This window comes from Artibeus jamaicensis, unplaced genomic scaffold, assembly GCF_021234435.1.
Source record: "Artibeus jamaicensis isolate MK-2021 breed Jamaican fruit bat unplaced genomic scaffold, CSHL_Jam_final contig_391, whole genome shotgun sequence".
NCBI lineage: Eukaryota > Metazoa > Chordata > Mammalia > Chiroptera > Phyllostomidae > Artibeus > Artibeus jamaicensis.
This window is the reverse complement of record NW_026521814.1, coordinates 15,310,849-15,329,335: the sequence shown is the minus strand read 5'-3', so window position 1 is coordinate 15,329,335 and position 18,487 is coordinate 15,310,849. Positions and strand designations below refer to the sequence as shown.

At 41.9% G+C, this 18,487-nt stretch overlaps 1 protein-coding gene across 7 annotated transcripts in view; it reads right to left on the bottom strand.

Annotated features, from left to right (window-relative positions):
* The window catches only part of OSBPL6 (oxysterol binding protein like 6), a 198,216-nt gene that overhangs the window by 26,351 nt on the left and 153,378 nt on the right, over nucleotides 1-18,487 (bottom strand). For 5 of the 7 annotated variants that reach the window (XM_037130069.2, XM_037130068.2, XM_037130070.2 and 2 more), the window contains 4 exons: nucleotides 18,201-18,293; nucleotides 13,930-14,004; nucleotides 8,177-8,342; nucleotides 5,418-5,551 (listed from right to left, as the gene is read on the bottom strand). In XM_037130069.2, the coding sequence (XP_036985964.2) occupies nucleotides 5,418-5,551; nucleotides 8,177-8,342; nucleotides 13,930-14,004; nucleotides 18,201-18,293 (468 nt within the window). The remainder of the gene's footprint in view (nucleotides 1-5,417; nucleotides 5,552-8,176; nucleotides 8,343-13,929; nucleotides 14,005-18,200; nucleotides 18,294-18,487) is intronic. The other 2 variants (XM_037130072.2, XM_037130074.2) reach the window with 2 other exon arrangements.

The window sequence follows — 18,487 nt, the reverse complement described above, 5'->3', positions numbered from 1 at the left end:
GTATGGAAACTGTCAAAATTAGAGCAACCAAGAATCAAATCCTGGATATCTCTTTAAATTCACCTAGTTTTTTTTCAATTAAAATAAATATATACTATTTTAGTATATTTGGAAAAGGTAGAAAGTAGGAAAACATTTTTAAAAATTCATACCTTACTACTCAATCAACCATTGATAGCTCAGTAATTTTTTTTGCTACGCATGTTTCACCCTATTTAACAGGTGCACACTTCACATGCTATGTCTACCACTTATTCTTTGCACATAAACACCTATGTTACAAACTCTCCAAAAATACGATTTTCTTTCTTTTTTAAATCCTCACCAGAGGACACATTTATTTATTTATTTTTTTTGAGAGAGAGAGAGAGAGAGAGACGTTGATTGGTTGCCTCTCGTACGGACAACCTTTTGGTGGGCAGGAGGATGACCCTCCAACCACCGGAGTCAGGGCACGAATGTGATTTTTTTTTTTTTTTTTTTAACGAATGTGATTTTAAGAGTCAACAAGTCAGTGGTTATTTCCTAGTGTTGGGCGCTTAGGCGGCTACTGAATTTTACTAGAATAAATGAAGCTGCCATGAATATTTAAGTGTATAATGGTTTTCTATATTCAGTATTATTTCCTTGTACTACACATATCAGCCGTGGATCAAAGGATCAAATAATAAAATCTCTTTAAGACTTTAATAAATATTGCCAAATTATGTCCAAAATGATACTAATTTAAATTTCCTGTATAGCTAAAAAAAAAAAGATGTAGAAGATTCTATGAAGAATATTTTTGTACAGAACAAATCTGGCCAAGTTTCAGGGAACTGCTGAATTCAAGAACAACTATATATGGAGCTTTTATCCCAACACTGAATATTGATTTGGGTTAATTGAAAGCTGTAGTGGAAAGGATGGAAAGTACTATGACTGGGACTTTAATACGCTACTCTGTACACTAAGCCAAATTTTTGCTTATGTTCCCATGCACACCACGTTTCATTAATTCCAAGATGCACATTCCCCCCCCACATCTGACACCTCTGAAGCGCTGAGTCACTTCAACTGACAGCAGTTTTTCTTCCTTCTTAGTAAGGCCAAAGTGACGGTGCATCTCACAGCTGATGGCACGTTGACTTAGTGAAACGAAGCATTTCTGGATGGAGTTACAGGATCCCATTCTGCTGCTCACGTCCGTCCGTACGGACTTAGTACCCACTGCACTCAGCGTGAGCTGTGCGCAAATTCTGAGGCCAGAAATCAGTCGCAGTGACTGAGTGTACACACTGAAGGAGGACTCCAGTTGAATATTATTCTAGTAATCTGCAGGGCCGAGGTTACCTTAGCCTTACTAATACTCTTTAATTTTGGTGTTCAGGGTTTACATTCAATGAAACATGAGCTTGTAATCGTTGTGAAACAAAGTCACTTATAAAGAGATAGATGTCACACGAAGTGCTCTGTCCTACTGACTTGAATCCAGCATCCATACAGCTCTCAGGTGTGAAGGTTACTTTTAAAGTCCCATGGAAGCACAATAACGGGATTATGCATGTCTTTGTGCACATATAGATCAGGGAAGAAATAATCCCTTAGGAAGAGGAATTTGGCCTTGAATATACTGTTCAGCCTTGTTACTTGTTACGTGCCCATGGCAGGCAGCAATTTACGCTGAACAGGCAGTGACCAATGCTCATGTTTTGTGTGTTTTGTGCCTTCTAAAGGGGGTGACAGAGTTTGCCAAGTGGGTACACATAACGGCTGTACTGAAAAGCATCATTTTAACCATTAGCCATGCATCAAACAGGACTTACATCAAATAAATATATGCTTTATGAATGTTAGATTAGTGTAAGAAGTTACTTCCACAGCCTGGCTCTCCTTCCCTCTCTCCGAGGAGATGTGGCCTGACAACTGGTCATAAAACGAATATCTGGGGTTTAACTGATGACACTTGGATGAGATCAAAGACACCTTTAGGCCATCGAAAATCTCACTACAGTGTGAAGGAATATTAGTATCAAAACATATTCAGAAAAACCGTCGCAGTGTTGTCAAGCTATTTAATACCTTGTTCAACTCCAAGTGCTGCATTAAAAGAGGGACAATGGAAGGAGGGCTGGCCGGCCAATGGATGGCTCCATGAGTCCACTGTTTCCCACCATCGATGTGCCCGTATTTGCTTCAGTCCATACATTATTTGCTGCTAAATCAGATTCTGTTCATCATTTCCTTCTCGACACTCTCAAAACCCTTTACCCTTGATCTCAATGGTCATCACTATCTACATTCTTCAGTGGCCTCCCCTGGGCTTCTATCAAAGGAGCCTACTTTCCTTCAGCCTGTCCTCTAACTATTAATGTTTTCTATGGCAGCACCACTGACCCTCTTTCACTCTGACTGAAAACATAGTTTATCAACGCCTGCGACTTCAGCGACACGCTGCGCACCCACAGCCTTCTCTCCAGCCTGACCTCCCTCTTGAGCCCTGATCCACATATCTCATTGCCTGTCAGATGTCCACAGGCAATTAGTTCTCCACAGAAGATGCTCACTCTTTACCCTTGCCAAACCAGTTCCTCTGGTGGCTCATCTGTGGAGGAAAGAACTGCCACCTACTCAGTTATCCCAGCAAACAACCTAAAAAGTAATCTCGAGTCTGTCTCCTTGTCCCTTTCTAATATCCTGTCCCTCTCCAAACCATGCTGCCTCCCCTTCTCAGTGTCTTTGAAACCCATCCCTTCCTTCTACCAACCCCTCACTTCCTTAGCTCAGGTCTGCATTATCTCAAGTACCTTAGGTCCACCTTCGTTCCATCCATCCATCCTCCATACTGTACTAGACTAAACTTTCTAATATATAGAAATAGGAAGTAATACTTCCCATTTCTGAAATTATCACTCATCAATTCAGTTAAGGCCTCCCAGCAATGATAAATCTAAACCCTTTTGTGCTGTCCTTGGTGAGCTGATTCATAGCTACATTACTTGTGGCGCCTGACTGATTCTTCCTGTTTATCCTATGTTTTAGCCACTGAATTAACTGCCAGTCTGCAGATACCTCTCCAGGGGTCTAACCCCAGGTAGTAATTCTTTAAAGAGTGAGCTGACAGTAAACTTAAATGCTAGAGTAAAGGCTGTGCTGAGCTCCAGAAAGAGGCCAGCCTCAGAGGTGATGGGAGCAGACAGCCCTGAACAGTACGGCTGGCCCGGGGGAGGTGTAGACAGACACAGGGGTGGAAACATAGTCAAACGCTGTGCTAATCCATGCCCGGAAGTACTGAATTCTCTACTGGGATATAATAGATATAACCATCTTTATAGTACCAAATTATTTTTACATCTTTTGAGGATAAAGTTGAGCTTTTTGGTTAAAAAGTAAATATAACCAAAAAAACACAAAAATTTATTGAGGCTCTAGGTCTAGACATAAATAAATATGTTTTGACAAGAGAAGAAAATATTTGACCCAAAGGATGCAAAACTGATAAAATTTCGTTTTATTTTACTTTTGACATGTTCACATCAGGTCCTTCCCTGCGAGCTGCTGCTGCCTACTCACGCCTGCTTTGAGGCGCGATGCCTCCTGACCGTGGCCCTGCACACCGCTCAGGGCTCTTCTGTTCCCCGGGGTGACCACAGCCCTGGACAGCTGCACCACCCACGTGCCCATCCGTGTAGCGCGGTCCGTGTAGCTGCTTCCCGAGAAACACAGTTTATCTCACGCATCAGACCATGAGCTTCCTGGGAACACGGCCAGGGCTACTTCTACACTGCTGTTCCACACCTCACACACCTCATATACAGTCAGTTGAATGTAATACAATGAATAAAGGAATAAACAAGTAACTTTTAAAATTCTCTTCAGCATCACTTCCAATCTCATTTGATGCCCCAACCCAGATCTCTATTTACCATCCTCTGCCTTACCAAAAAGTAAATAAAACCAAGCAAGCAAGCAAGAAACAAACACATTTTTTTCCTTAGTAGAAGCTTATCTTGTTTTTTCTTAGTACAAGCTACATCTTCTAGTACTAAGCCTCCTCCGTTAAATACATCTGAAGGAAACATTGTAGCATATAGGGGGGGTAAGAGTGCATTTTATGTTTATAAGTTGGCATTTATGTGTCTATCTCACCATTATTTTGATCTTCTGATTCGTGATACTTTCAGAATAATGATCTAGAAGGGCAATTAACGTCAACTCGTGTTATCCATTTGTATGAACAAATACACGACATGAGACTAGTCCAGGGAAAGCCATTCACATGTTTACGAATGCATCCCTCTGCAGACTGGCCGACAGTTGCTGCTTTTAACACTCATACTCCCGAGTCCCCGGTGTCACACGGGAAGCGGCACAGGCCCCCTAACTGACAGTGTTTCATCCGCACTGAATGCAGAAAGCGCGGCCCAGGTAACAGCGCGGCCCAGGTAACAGCGCTCAAGAAGGTGAAAGGTCACATTGAACATAAGCTGACAGTTCAGGTACATAAAACACGGCGAGACAGCTGAAGTCCGGTTTCTCAGGACTGAGGGAGAGTGTTCAAGCAGGAGCTGATCCGCATGGAAACCACTTACCCAGGGTCTGCTGGCTCCTTCACTCTGATCCAAGGCACCAGGAAATGAATAATATTTTATATAAACACTGGGTTCCCACACAAAAATCACATAACAACACTGAATTCTCAAAGAAATTTTTTAAAGTGCATTTACAGACTAAAGAAAATATTTATGTCAGAGCAAGTACTCAGTGTAGAAGAGCGTAAGCATAGCTTTAAAGAATTTTTATCAGAAATTTCAATTTGGATATACATAGGGATTTAATTAATATTCATAACAGAAATATGATATATGTAGAATACCATATTATGAATATATATTAAATAATATATACTATACATATAAGACATATTGAAAAATGACAGTCTAGCTTTAGGAAACATACTTAAACAGGAAGAAGATTCTAAGAGTGAAAATCAGGAAAAAAAGGAAAATAGTAATCAGTATTTCAATAGATTGACATGCATTGTAAGTGGGAAAACATTCAGTATGGAAGGCCTAACAGATTTTGTTCTAACACTGGATGGAATATATTCCTGACCATATTTCAGAAGTGTAAACCAAGTGTAAGTACATGATTCTTTTATTCGAAAACCAGGGACTGTCTTATAAATGACTACAGAGAGGGATTAAAAGTATTCAATCAGCCAAAATAAGTATATATTTGCAAGTAAGTTTGGTTGATTTTGTCCTTAACCATGACCTTCTATGGAAGAAAAGTAACAAAATTTAATATTGACACCCAAGGTCTTAGGAGAGTCACAGACGATTTTGCCACCCCTGTGACCGGCTGCCTCCACCCCCATCCAGTGCCGCACAGAAGTGGAGGTGTGTTACGAGCAAGAAACACACATTGTCGTTTACCTGAGACAGTGACTGCCGGAGCCGTGCCATCTGCGTGCTGTGGCCTTTATTGTGATCCTGCTCAGAAACCATCTGCTTAAGCTTCTCCTTCTCTATAGCTATGCTATTAAATGCAGACTTCAACAGAGAATGCACTGCACGGGGAGAAAGGTGAGACACAAAGATCGAATGAGGCCAGGAAGAACATCAACAACTGTGAACATCTGGACACTTGAACTCATACACAAACGTTTTCTGGAAAGGTTACACGTACTCTGTCTTGGTATCTACACAGGAAACAAACATGGCCATGGTAACTGATCGGGGTGGAAGTTTCAACATTTCACACCAGAGAAGCCACCCAAATCAATCCTAAGTATCAGTATTTATAAGTCAATCCATAAGTCCCGGAAGGAAAAGGGGACAAGTCTCACTCTGCTACGGTTGACGAGAGCGTTTGAGCAATTCTGTGCACCATAAAGACACATGCAAGCCACCTGGAATGACCCAAAATTATTTCTCAAAAGTGGGCACCCAATAAAAGGAGCATTTCATGAGTCCTGTCCACATAAAACCGGCAGCTGATCTAGGAAGTTCTCACTAGGCCCCTTTGAGTCAGGAGCCGATTCAGCCTGAGCAGCAGCAGCTACATCACTTTCTTGGCCAGGAACATCCCGAGGTCAGGAGTGCTCCCTTCCTGTTCCTGCAGGCTAACCCCATCCGCTGGGATAGTTGGAGGCAGCCTTTCATTTTAAATTACAAAAGCTTGAATTTCCAACTCCTATCTTTAGAGTAACAGAATTTTGGTTATATGCAAGGTCTTCTAAAAAGCGGAATTCCCTTATTTGAGAAAGCTTATTCTTAAAAGAGGTGCAAAATTTTAGCATCGACAGTGGCCTGAATTAAAGGGGTAAAGTGGTGTGATCACAAGGGACTCCTGATCTATTGATTTATGTGCTGCATTCTCTGCCATCAGTTTAGAGATAATCACTTGATAGCTGGAATGCATTAATTCCACGGGCAGCTCTAAAAGTAGTCTCTCAGTCATCTCAAAATCCATAATACTTTCTAAAGAGTTCACTCAACAGTCAGAGAAAAGCCCTTCTCGCCTAGCATAGGAGAAAAGAAAATATGTTGTTTCAACAGAGGCTTTAAAAGTCTGTTGAACTTTGGATTTCCCGAAAGCCTCAGGATTACAAGCGAAATGCATGAAGCTTTCCTGAGGCTAGCGAAAAATGTATCCATCTCCTTTAGCGGCTACACTGTTATTTCTCAGTCTATCTGCTCCTACACCCCGCCCCCACGAGTCAAAGCTACCGGCTGTGCTGGCTGTAAACCTGTGCCATTATAGAAACAAAATACATTGCTCTAGTCTAATGACATAATTAGCAACCAGCTAAGAAATGTAATAAAAATGTACTCTGAGTAAAATAGCCCGTGAAAGAATGTTAGACTTCCAGAATCTCCACTGGAAGGGGGGAGGGGATAATTTAGCTTAATTACTTTAGGATTATGGAATTAAAGAAATACCCGGCAGCACCTGTGTGCTGATGGTTTGAGTGTACACATGTTTGTTGACTTCCACATTCCCAGGGGCACCCTCAGCATGCTCCCTGTTTTCCTGAGCCACTGGTTTCTTGAGTATTGAGTGTGGGGAGTCAGGGGGTGTCTGAGATGTTCCATTTAACTCACATTTTCAATAATGTTTTATAACCCATTACCAGCAGCTCCAGGGAAATAAATGTGATTAATTCACAGTAAGATGTTAGTGATAGTGACTGAAAACATAAGTATATCTATCTCCAAGAGATTATACATTTAAAAAAGTGTCTTTGAAGGCACTAACTTAAGGCACAAGTGAATTCAGTGGCTGAAATTTATTTCTATTTATTTATTTAATTATTTTTCCAGTGGCTAACATTTAAATAACATAGCAGTAAGGGGAGAGGTAATTTGAGAACAGAGGTTCTTCCTGGTAAATACATACAGAACCCGCCCACCTACACTCTACCACCTTGCATTTTATTTATTATTTCCTACTCACTGTGGCTGATGACGTTTGAACTTCACACTACTTATTGAGTTTTAATGTTAAAAAAGAGACTCCACAGTGGGGTCTGTTTCTTCTCCCCTCCAGTCAGCACTGGATTGCGAAGCTCTGACCAAGAGGAGTAGCTGGCCTTGAACAGAACCAGAAGCTTCCATTCCAGCCCACTCCATCCGGGGAGCTGCCATGAGGAGGGGGAGGGACACAGCTGTGTGCAGCTTTCCATCGGCCCGACCCACATGCCGGGCACGTGGGTGAAGCTGCACGCCCCTTGCGCCCAGCCTCCAGCAGAAGAGCGCCGAGTGAGCTCAGTCCAGACCACAGAACTGCTTTAGACCCACAAACTGTGAAGTACGATCAATGTGTTGCTTAATAAAAAAAGAGAGAGACTTGAACAAAGTCTATTTCCTTTTTTGCCTTGCTAAGGATAGCCCCAATTATGTATTAAATAATAGCTAAGAAAAATGTAGTTTTTAGTGGTGTTTGCGGGCCTGCCTGCGATAAGTCCTTGTTTTCCTTCTTCCTTCTCCCTCCTTCAGTCGAAACAGTAAACCCACAACGTGCGCTGCCCCGAGGAGCAGGCACCGTGCCCCACTGCACTCTACTAGGACCCCGACCAGCACACGGACCCTTCAGTCTTTGCCCACGGCCGCCTAGATGAGGACAGCCGAGTAAACGGCACCCTCACCAAAGAAGAGCGCTCCTCGAAAGGGCGCGCTAGGTGTGTTGTTACCTTTCTGTGCAATTAGACAAAATTCTTCTTGAAGTTTCGTGTAGTCTGCTGAACTTTCCAGAGGGTCGGTGAGGTGGCTAGGGGGCGTCTGAAATTCAATATCTGCACACAGGTTGGGGTTGGAGGAATGCAAGCGGACGGGTGACATGGTGGCACTGAATGGGACCTGAAAGGAAAGGCACAAATCGTTGATGAGCAACAGTGCGCTCTGCCGCTTCCTCTTCCACACAGAAGGTCTCTGCCCTTCTTCAAAATGACACGTCCCCTCTGCCGACATGCCCGGGGACACTCAACACTCCTCCATTTTGCAGGTGGCAGGGGTGGGAGGAGGCCTCACTTCCCACGGTGGGTTTGGGACTGCGCCCGACTCCCTGGTCCAGGGGGAGAGGGTGATGGGAAGGCAGGGAGAAGAGGCGAACTCCCAGATGAGCTTCAGCTCTGGCCCCACAGCTTTATCTACAAAGATTATTGGCAGAAACACTGAACGGTGGCGTGGGTGCCCTTCTCTTATGGAGTCTGGGCACTCCTGTCGGAGGACTTCTTACGCTCACTTCTCTCTGAGCTCACCGAACAGGCGAAAACTCAAGAGGTGCAAATACAGGAAAAGTCACTTGCTCCACAGCCATTAGGTAAAACACAAAAACGTTTACTAGTAAAAATAATGGCTTAAATTTGAAATTCACTTATCAAAATAAATCTGTAAATGAAATACATGTTCCATAAATTACTGTGATTTACCCTTGTATATTATACACAACTCTGTGACATAAATGAACATGGCTTATTAACTGGTCAATACGGAAAAGCATTAGGTAAAAAAAGTCATATTACTATAGATTTTTCCAAATGGTTAGAGGCACTTTTCTGCCCAGGCTGGATCTGGGGTAAGCTTGTGACGAGTGCAGGCAAAGGTCCTTGCCCTTTCCTTCTAGAACATTCTACCTGACCATGACGAATGCTGTCAGCCAGACAGTCTTCGAAAATGAGAGTGCCGATTCGTTTTGTAAATCAGATTACAGGTGCCCTCCCCTAATTCTTATTGCAGATGTTCATTCAATTACCTTCAAGAATCAGACCCTTAGACTCCTTTGCAAGCTGAATTTTATATAAATTACAGCATAATTCACATCTTCTAATGAACAGGAAATGTGATGTGGGAGGAGGCAAACGATATCTTGTCTGGTGTATATGTATGTCAGAACAACATTCTTTTTTCCATTTTTTAAAGATTTTATTTATTTATTTTTAGACACAGTGGGAAGGAGAGAGGGAGAGAAACATCAGTGTGTGGTTGCCTCTCGTGTGGCCCCTACTGGGGACCTGACCTGCAACTCAGGCGTGTGCCCTGACAGGAATTTGAGCCGGGGACCCTATGGTTTGCAGGCTGGTGCTCAATCCACTAAGCCACACCAACCAGGGCCCTTTTTTAAAAAATTTGCTTTAAACTTCCTGATAGGAAAAAAAGAGGGAGGCAGAGAGAGAGAGAGAATGAACATGAGCTAGTGCTCATGCACGGAGGACACAGATGCTGCTCAGAGCAGGTGGAGAGAACCAAAAAAATCTGACCCAGGCTGTGGTTTGTGCACCCGGGAAAGAGTCCTCTGAAAGTCACTCGGCCAAGGCAGGAAGTTATACATCTAAAAAGATACCCAAGACTCCCTGGGGAAGGATGTAAGCATGAAGCTTTGCCCTAAATTCAGCTACTCTAAGCATGCTCATGTATATGATCCGAATCATTTGGTATCCGGAATTATCAAAGTAACTCTATCTCACCCTCCATGCGGACCTTGCTATTCTGGGCTGGGAGATGTCAACAGCTCGTTTATCTCATCAAGTTCAGAGTTTCTGGCTTCCACAGAAAAGGCACGTGCACACACACACACAGAGGCAGGTAAGCCCTTTGAGAAAATGGAGTACTTGGGTTTAAGGCTTTGCTAGAATCCTGTCCAGGCAACCGTGTGAGAACAACAACTGAGGTCTTCTGGGGATGCTTATAAAGGAATGGCATTTATATGGAAGAATATTGGAAGGTAGGTAAAGAAAATTTCTGACCTTAACTTTGGTGATGCTAAATCCAGAAAGAGCAGGCAGCCCTTAGCTCTCTAGGAGGGAAGCAGAAAATCCGTGGAGAGGGTGGTGGAGATTTGGAGGCCACAGGGGAGACTGTCACGTGAGGAAAGGTGTCGGTCAGGAAGTTTCAGATTTAGGGATATGGCTTCCCAATACAAAGAACCAGAAGAGCATTAAAAAAAAGGAATGCAGGTGTTTGGTGATGGGGATGCAACGCTGACGATCAAGGAAAGGGGGGCTATCCGTGCAGGGTGCCTTCAGCACTGCAAGGGCTGGCAAGGCCCTGGAGAGGCGTCCCTCCCCTCGGTGGCAGGGAGGGGGCTGTGACGGCTGGGGGAGGCTGCTGTGCGGGGAGGCCACGGCGCGCTGGGGGCCCCCGAGGGTCCAGGAAGGACCCAGACTTGACCCTGAGATCATGGCCTCTTTACTAAAATTTGGAATGAGAAGCTCAAAACAAAAATGTAAGTTACAAATTCATATTTTGAACGTAATGGAAGCTTACATTGGCAATCAGACTAGTGAAAGTGGGTTTGGATGTAACCCACAGGGAAAGAGACTTGGAATGCTCCCCTCGAACTGCAATCACACAGGCCCCCGTGAGCCTGAACACTAACTGTGCGCTGCCCACTGCAAGTGTTGTAGTGATACCTTCTTCATTTGTTTGTTAAAATAAGTGTATGGACGGGTCATGTGAATAGAAGAATTCATGAAATGAAATTGAGAAGACAAAGTGAGATGCATTAATCTCACCCTAACTGCGCACCTCTTCAGTCTGGGGACTTCATTTCGTGGGATTGAACAATGTAAGGGGCACCGGGTTCTGTGTGGGTGACGGCTGGAATGGCAGTTGTCCACAGCTCTCGGTGTCTGTGCTCAGACTCTCAGCCCTGGATGTGGCCTTTACGCCCTGGTCAGGAACCCAAGGCTTCCTGGACATCCGGTGACTGGGAGGAAGCCCGAAACCAGACCATTCTGGTGCTAGTAACTACACTTTGGAATGGGATGTCAGGCGATGGCTTTTGTTTTTGTTTTTTTAAATCTTCACCTGAGCACATGCTCAGATTTTAGAGAGAAGGGAAGGGAAGGGAGAGAGAGAGGAAGAGAAATATCAGTGTAAGAGAGAAACATTGACTGGCTGCCTTCCACGTGTGCCCTAACAGGGGACTGAACCTGCAACCTAGGAATGTGCCCTGACTGAGAATCGAACCCACAACCTCTCAGTTTATGGGATGGTGCTCCACCCAACTGAGCCACACTGGCCTGGGTGGGAGGTGCTCTTAACACCTGTCTAGGAAGAGGTTAAAAGACAAACGGATTGATAGTGAAGGTACTGGCACTGAAATTCAGCAATGGTAATACGCATGATAGAAAAGGAGAAGCCGCAAGAGCAGGGCTAAGTGCAGATGACTCGTGGAGCCAGGGTGACAGGTCTGTGGCTGTCATCCTGCATCACGTGTACAAGGACCCTTGTGCAGAGTGCAGGCTGCACTGTGACTCTCAGAGTCCATCCATGCTGAGGGGCCAGTGTTTCTCTTTTTCCACCCCCTATTCTGTTGGATCTGGCTGATGTTGCAAATGGTCCGCTTGGGTGTTAAGTGCTCAGGATTGACAATAATAAACCCCTGAAACATTTCCTTGGGTGCACTTTTTTGGGGGGGAGCCTGTCTCAGCTGTCCCAGACACCTAGGTGGGCAAGGAAAATGAGTGACTAGGAGTTGCGTGGAAGAATCTGGATAAAAGGTATCAGCAGGATAGGATGGGCTCAAAATGTGTGGCGTAACTTTAGTGTGGGGAAGAGGAAGAACTGGGAATTAGGGAGAACCACTGCAGTAAAAGAAATAGGAGTCACCGGCATCAGGTCCCTGAGATGTGGAGGGGGGGGCCAAGGGGGCCAGCTGAGGGTTGCTATGCTCTGGGGTTCAAGTTATAAATTCCAGAGGGTGCAGGGAGACTTTCCCCCTGGCTATTCCTGAATTCACTGCTAAGTGTTGCCAGTACTTCTTCTCACTGGGTGCATCTAAGTTATTCTCAACTTCCACAGTCACAGCTATCCTGGACGGTAGGCGTCAACACCTTCCTCTTCTAAAAGGGTTTTCTCTTCTATCCTCAACTTTTGAAATATAAACATATTTGATTCAAATAGGTTCTCATCCCAGTTTTATTTTATTCACTATATGTATCTGCAATTAAAAAATGAACACAAGCAGAAACATTCACTTCCCTGTGTGCTATCTTAGAAGCATGTTACCTAAGGAAACATTATCAGCATTTGCCTTTCCACACTGAGATGGTGTTCTGTAATCATCACTTGATTTCTTAATTTTATAAATGAAAGATTGCACTGAAGAATTCTTTAACAGAGTATACATGTATCTATTGTTAGAATCTGTTACCGTATAGGTGTTGTATACTTTGTTCATCTGCATTTGAGTATAGGTATAAGATACACATTAACCATGACATCTATTTCAATAATTTGTTTGTTCTGAGAGTCAGAAAAATGTGAGTTTAAGAGTCAGTCCCCTAATAAATTCCAAGTCACTGATTCATTTTATAATCAAAATCAATTTTGTTTCTCAAACAGTCCAGGTAAGCATCTAGATAAAATGCAAGAGTAGTGGCCAATCAATCATTAGTAGAAAACCAATCCCTGCACCAATATCCATTCTCCCATAACACAACCAAAACCTTTTCATATTTTCAGCAATTCTAACATTAAATATACTCAACCACTACCAAGAGTAAAACTATTATTAATCCAAGAGATATTACCTAATAATAAAAAATGAACACCTATGATTGTTATGAACAAAGTACTTTATTTAAAAAAATTGATAGGATGTCATGAATAAACAAATATTATGGTTTTTTTTTATGCAGCAAAGGGTCCTGGTACTGACATGTTCTACTTCAAGTTCCACACAGACAATTCACTACTCGGAACACCTACTCAATTTTAACTTTGTCATTTGCCTTATCTACCTCAATGTGTCCTCTATCCTCCTAATATCCATTCTATTTTCTGTTTAAAGAAAACCCAAACAAACCTGTAGATATGAACTAAACATCATTGTGACAAAGTTTTTCTACTTTGCCACATTTAGTTTCTGATGTCCAGCTCAATATTCACTCCAGGAAACATTTTTCTCTTGCTAAGTGTAGCCATTTAGATATGACATCAAAATTCACCTTTTCTTACCCTCTCATTTCTTTATTCTCACATCCTGTTCAAATAGTCACATTGCTACAAGAAAAAGCACAATTTATGTCTGTAGTAACATGACTTTTCTTAGAAAACCAGAAATCAGTTAGCAAAGGTTCTAATACCAGTATGGCAAACAAACAAACAACAACAAAAAAACGAACAAAAAACATTATTTAAGGATATCCCACACCCCAAGGGGCTGTGCTGTTCCACAACCTTGAATCAAAATGATTCCTTACACCGACGGTACAGGTAGAGAATTGGATTACGTGATAGTTTTCCATCGCAAACACCAACACCCAGGTCCACTCCTGCCATGCAAAGGCAGCCAGAAAACATGCAAAAGCTGTGCCAACGCAGGAGCAGGCCACGGTTGACATGGTCACACGCAAGTGGCACCATGGAAACAGGGGGGCTGACAATCGTACACAGTTTCTCATTGTCATTAAACGTCTGCTTGAGATTGAAATCCACTCACTGTTGTAGCCACCGCTGCCGCTAGCCTCTGCCGGCGCCGAGTGGTGCTGAACTGGCCCTTCACAGATGGCCCTTCCTGACAGTGAATGAGAGAAGAGGAGGGAGGAAAAAAACACGGGATGAGGCAGAGAGAGGACAGGATATGGGAGGACGAAGGATCATCGGACAAGGGGGGGGGGTTAACTATGGTTGATTTTTCCTAAATCCTGGCATTAAAAAGAGCGCTAAGGGGCATTCGGGCAGCGAGGAAAATGCATCCCTCTCACTGCAGAACACCCAAACACATCCGCCTACTTGCTGAACAACAGCCCCACCCAGAGAGGGATAGAAAGGTATGAACTGATGAATAGCTTGGGATTTCAAGGTGAAATGCATTTGCATACCACCTTATTCATGCAGTGTCATGTTACAGGAAGTCCAAAGGCCCTCAATAAATGGAAGCAAATAAAAAAAATGAGTTGAGGAAAAAGAAATTAAATAAATAATATACACACATTAAAACGAACAGGTTGTAATGGGGGCTTCCTGATGGCCAGGCAGAATTTTTTTGTTTCTTGGTGAGAGGAAAAAGTAAGGGAACGGGATAGCAGGAACCTTCAACTCCCCTTTTATTCCCTTCCAGTGAAGCTCTCTGGAACTCAACAGTAGGAATGGTGCTGGGATTTTCAGGCTGAAGAACTTTCCAAGAGGATCCCCAAAGCGTAAGAAAACATCCTACAGAAAGCAGCTATGAAACCTGAGAGCACAGGCTTCACTCAGTGATGGGCACCTATGCATAAGCCAGTGGAAGGATTCTTGAGCGTGCTTCCTTTCTTTTCTCCTCTTGGTGGACAAGAATCAGAAGAACGACAGTTCCTTCTAGCCAGGCAACTCTGCCTCCGTTTGACAGATCCCAACTCTTCAAGGTTGGGGGCACTAATTTCAATCCCAATGAACTGAGATGTGTGTAAGTCACCAAACAGTACAGATCCAGAAAAAATATCAAGGGTGCTTTAGTCTTTTTGGAACAACAGACAAATATTTTACATTCTTATATCTCTAATTCTCTTTATATTTGCCAAATTGCAATCACATTTCTCTTCCATCTTCTTAAATCTTCTGCGTATGTGTAGGATATGTTTATTATATATACACATACACATATCACCTGCTTTCCACCAAACATTTTTCCTATACACAATACCTGCATATTTAATATAGTAAAAGAGAACTTACTTTGAGCCTACATTGTAATCTGAGCACCTGTGAGATCTAGGATAGCTACACATGAACAACCCCAGATCATTTATCGGTTACTCCATACTTCTGACTATCCCTCATTCTCTTCAACAACTAGGGATCTAGTATTTGATTCATGCTATCAGCAACACAGGACATCAGCAGCTCTCTCTTCTATAGAAACCCTTCCATAATCATTCTGTTCTTGCTTTCCCCTCTGCATTTAAAATACAGCCCAATTGTTAATGTACAATGATCATACTGAGATTTTTATTAGAACCATAAAATTGGAAGTTTGGAAGTTTTAAAAAAGGACAAGAAGTCCTTTTTTAAAAGGTAATCTCCACAGAGCCTCCTGGGACAAACACGTTGCCTTCACTGAGTTACTCGATGGATTCCTGAGGCTTGGTTCTCACTGGCTTTTAGTGGCCGCCCGGCCATAACCTTCCCGTTCGAATCAACAGCACAATCTAACCCGGGTAAGAATAAGAAATCGAACACCCAGTACAACATGTTCATTTTTACTTTCCTAGGGTCAACTTTTTAAATGATGTTTTATAATTATTTACAAACGAAAACTGCTACAGAAGGCTGAATGCAAAACTCAGTGAAGGCACCAATAACGACAGCAGTAACAGTAACCACCACCACCACCACCAGACAGTCTAGGTCCATTCACAAATAGCTGGTACACTGAGAGTTACGAACAATAGTGGGGATGAAAACTGAGCCACTCACTACAAAGCCTCCCAAGCTGGCTGCAACAACTTCTTCATGAGCATCACAGAAAGTGGCTCAAGTAGTGACATGATTGTGGGCTCAAAGCAAGTACATGGCACCATCGGATGGAATTCCCATGGTCAAGAAACACTTAAAACAGGGATTGTACCTGTAGGTAAAATACTGATGGCTAATGGCATTTATATGGGTTATAGTTACTCAGGGCTAAGTGTGTGGTTCCCCAGCCTAAGGGAGCCTGGTTTGGCTGAGCAGAAAAGGCCCGGAGATAGTACCAAATTCTGCAACCCTCCTCACCAAGCCTTTTGTTTTACCAGCCAGTCCATGCGGGGCTGGGGGTTCTCTGGAAATGATTCACAGCTCACTGCTCACTCCTCCAAGTCTAATTATTTCCACTTGGAGCTACAACTAAATCTCTTACTTTTGAAAGTTTAAACTTTTTTTTGAGTGTGGGTAGGACCTGATTTCAATCTCCCTCAAACATAATTAAACCAGAATCACAAGGGCCATCATGTTACTTTTTTGGCAAAAGAAAAACACAGCAAAACAGCATAAATAAAAACTTAAAACCTAATAAGCTACCCAAAAATGTTGTACAAGTATGGGGATGAAGAATATTTTCCTGCTTTTTATATAATTTCTTCTGATGACTTAAAACATAAACTTTCTGCACACTGAAAAAGGCTTGACTCTGCGGGCTATTCAGAGTTGCGCTCTATTTCCTTCAGAAAAACTGAGCGAGGTGGGGACTGTGGTGGCCTCACGGCCACAGCAGCTGGCCAGGGATGTGGCACGCCGGCTCCCTGAGAACCAGTCTATCCAGGACAATAACCGTGAGTGGGAATCTGTTCAGTGGGAAACCTTATAAAAACAAGATTGAAATAATATCTAAAGTGTATATATGTGTCCATATAATGCTAGCCTTTTCCAAAAATGTTTTTAATAGAATGGTTCTTTTTCCTGGTTACAATAACCATAGACACCATGCTTTAAACAAATAAAACAGTCACAAAAGTAGACAATCATGTGCTCAGAACAAATAAAACTGCCAAAAGCAATTTTAGGTAATTTTCTTCTGAAGCCATTTGGACATGTGTTTGTATAGCACTAATTTTCTAAATAGAGGGGAAAACATGCAAAATCATACTGAATAAAGGAATGCAAAAAGCTGTGTTCATAGAATGTGGAAATTCTAAATAGACCATGGATTTTTAATGCTTATAAAAACTTATTTTCAAATACATCAGATTAGCAAGCAAAGCAACAAAGAGTTTGTTATTTACACATTCAGAATTACTATACAAAAATGTTATCAATACAGTAAGAACTAAAGAATTATTATTGTTATTTATTCAGAAGACAGTGAAGTATTCTGAAAAGCAGTTCCCTTTACCTTTGTATTGGAATGTAGATTGATTCATAGTGCAGTAAAAAGAAAGGCAAAGTCATAAGTCTAATTTTGATTGTGCAGGGCAAGCGCCCTTCAGAATACATAGCTAAAACTGGAGAAATACAGGGTCTAGTTTAAAGATCTAAAAATAATATGATTTATGATATAAGAGATTTTAGGCATTCATCATAAGTATCATTGCAGTAAAATAACAAAATAGGATCTTATTTCGAAATTTCAAATTACTCATTTCAAATAAATAACTTACTGAAAATAAATTTCAAGTAAATTTATCATGAGACATTAAGACTTCAGTTCAGATTTTAAAAGTGACTGTTGATGGCTAAATAATATCTATTTGTGTAGAAACATGAAATTTTAGAGTTCAAAGGAAATTAAAAAATCATTAACTCCTTTACCCAGAAGCAAAAAGAAGCCCCCCAAATTTCAGAGAAATACATGAAATGATACTGCCAAGAAATCACAATGATTAGGCTAGATCCCGGGTTTGTTAATTTCCAATCTATTACAGCTCTCACTTTTTTATTGACAGGTGAAAATCTGGACAAAGCTGGCTCTTTTAAGGCCTAGTATATAAAAATGAGTGTTCAATACAACCCACTGGGTCTTTAGTTGAGATTTTTAAGGTGACTTTTTGTTAAAATCTATTTTAATGGTTCTAAGTCCATAACTGAGAAAAAGAATGCCACTTTGCAGCTATATTAAATAATTTTGACCTTTATTTTAATTTCTTTTTACTTAGATCAGAGTAAAAAGAACAGATTTCCCTCTTTTTTATATAACGTAACTCAGTCTGAACAGCATTGGCTTTCAAGCAGTTAAGCTGCTGTAACCTTTTTCACATCCATGAACTGATATAGAGACTATAAAATATGCAAAAATATGAATGAAAGAAAAGTCTGTACCTGCAGTTGTATTTTTGTATCTTTGCTGACACTTTTTGTTCTCCATCTTCTTGTGACCCGCTTGTCTTTCTTTGAAATATCTACACAGTTAGCCTACATTACACAAATAGTTAAAAGCAACAAAGTATTAAGTTCACACAGACAACATAGGCACAAAGAGAACAAGTTAGTCAAGACTCGTGGTTAGACACCTGAGCAAACCAGCCAGGAGAGAAAGGTGTTATCTAATGCATAGTGGGCATTAAAAGGAAAGACAAAAACTTAATCATAAAATGTATTCTTCTGCT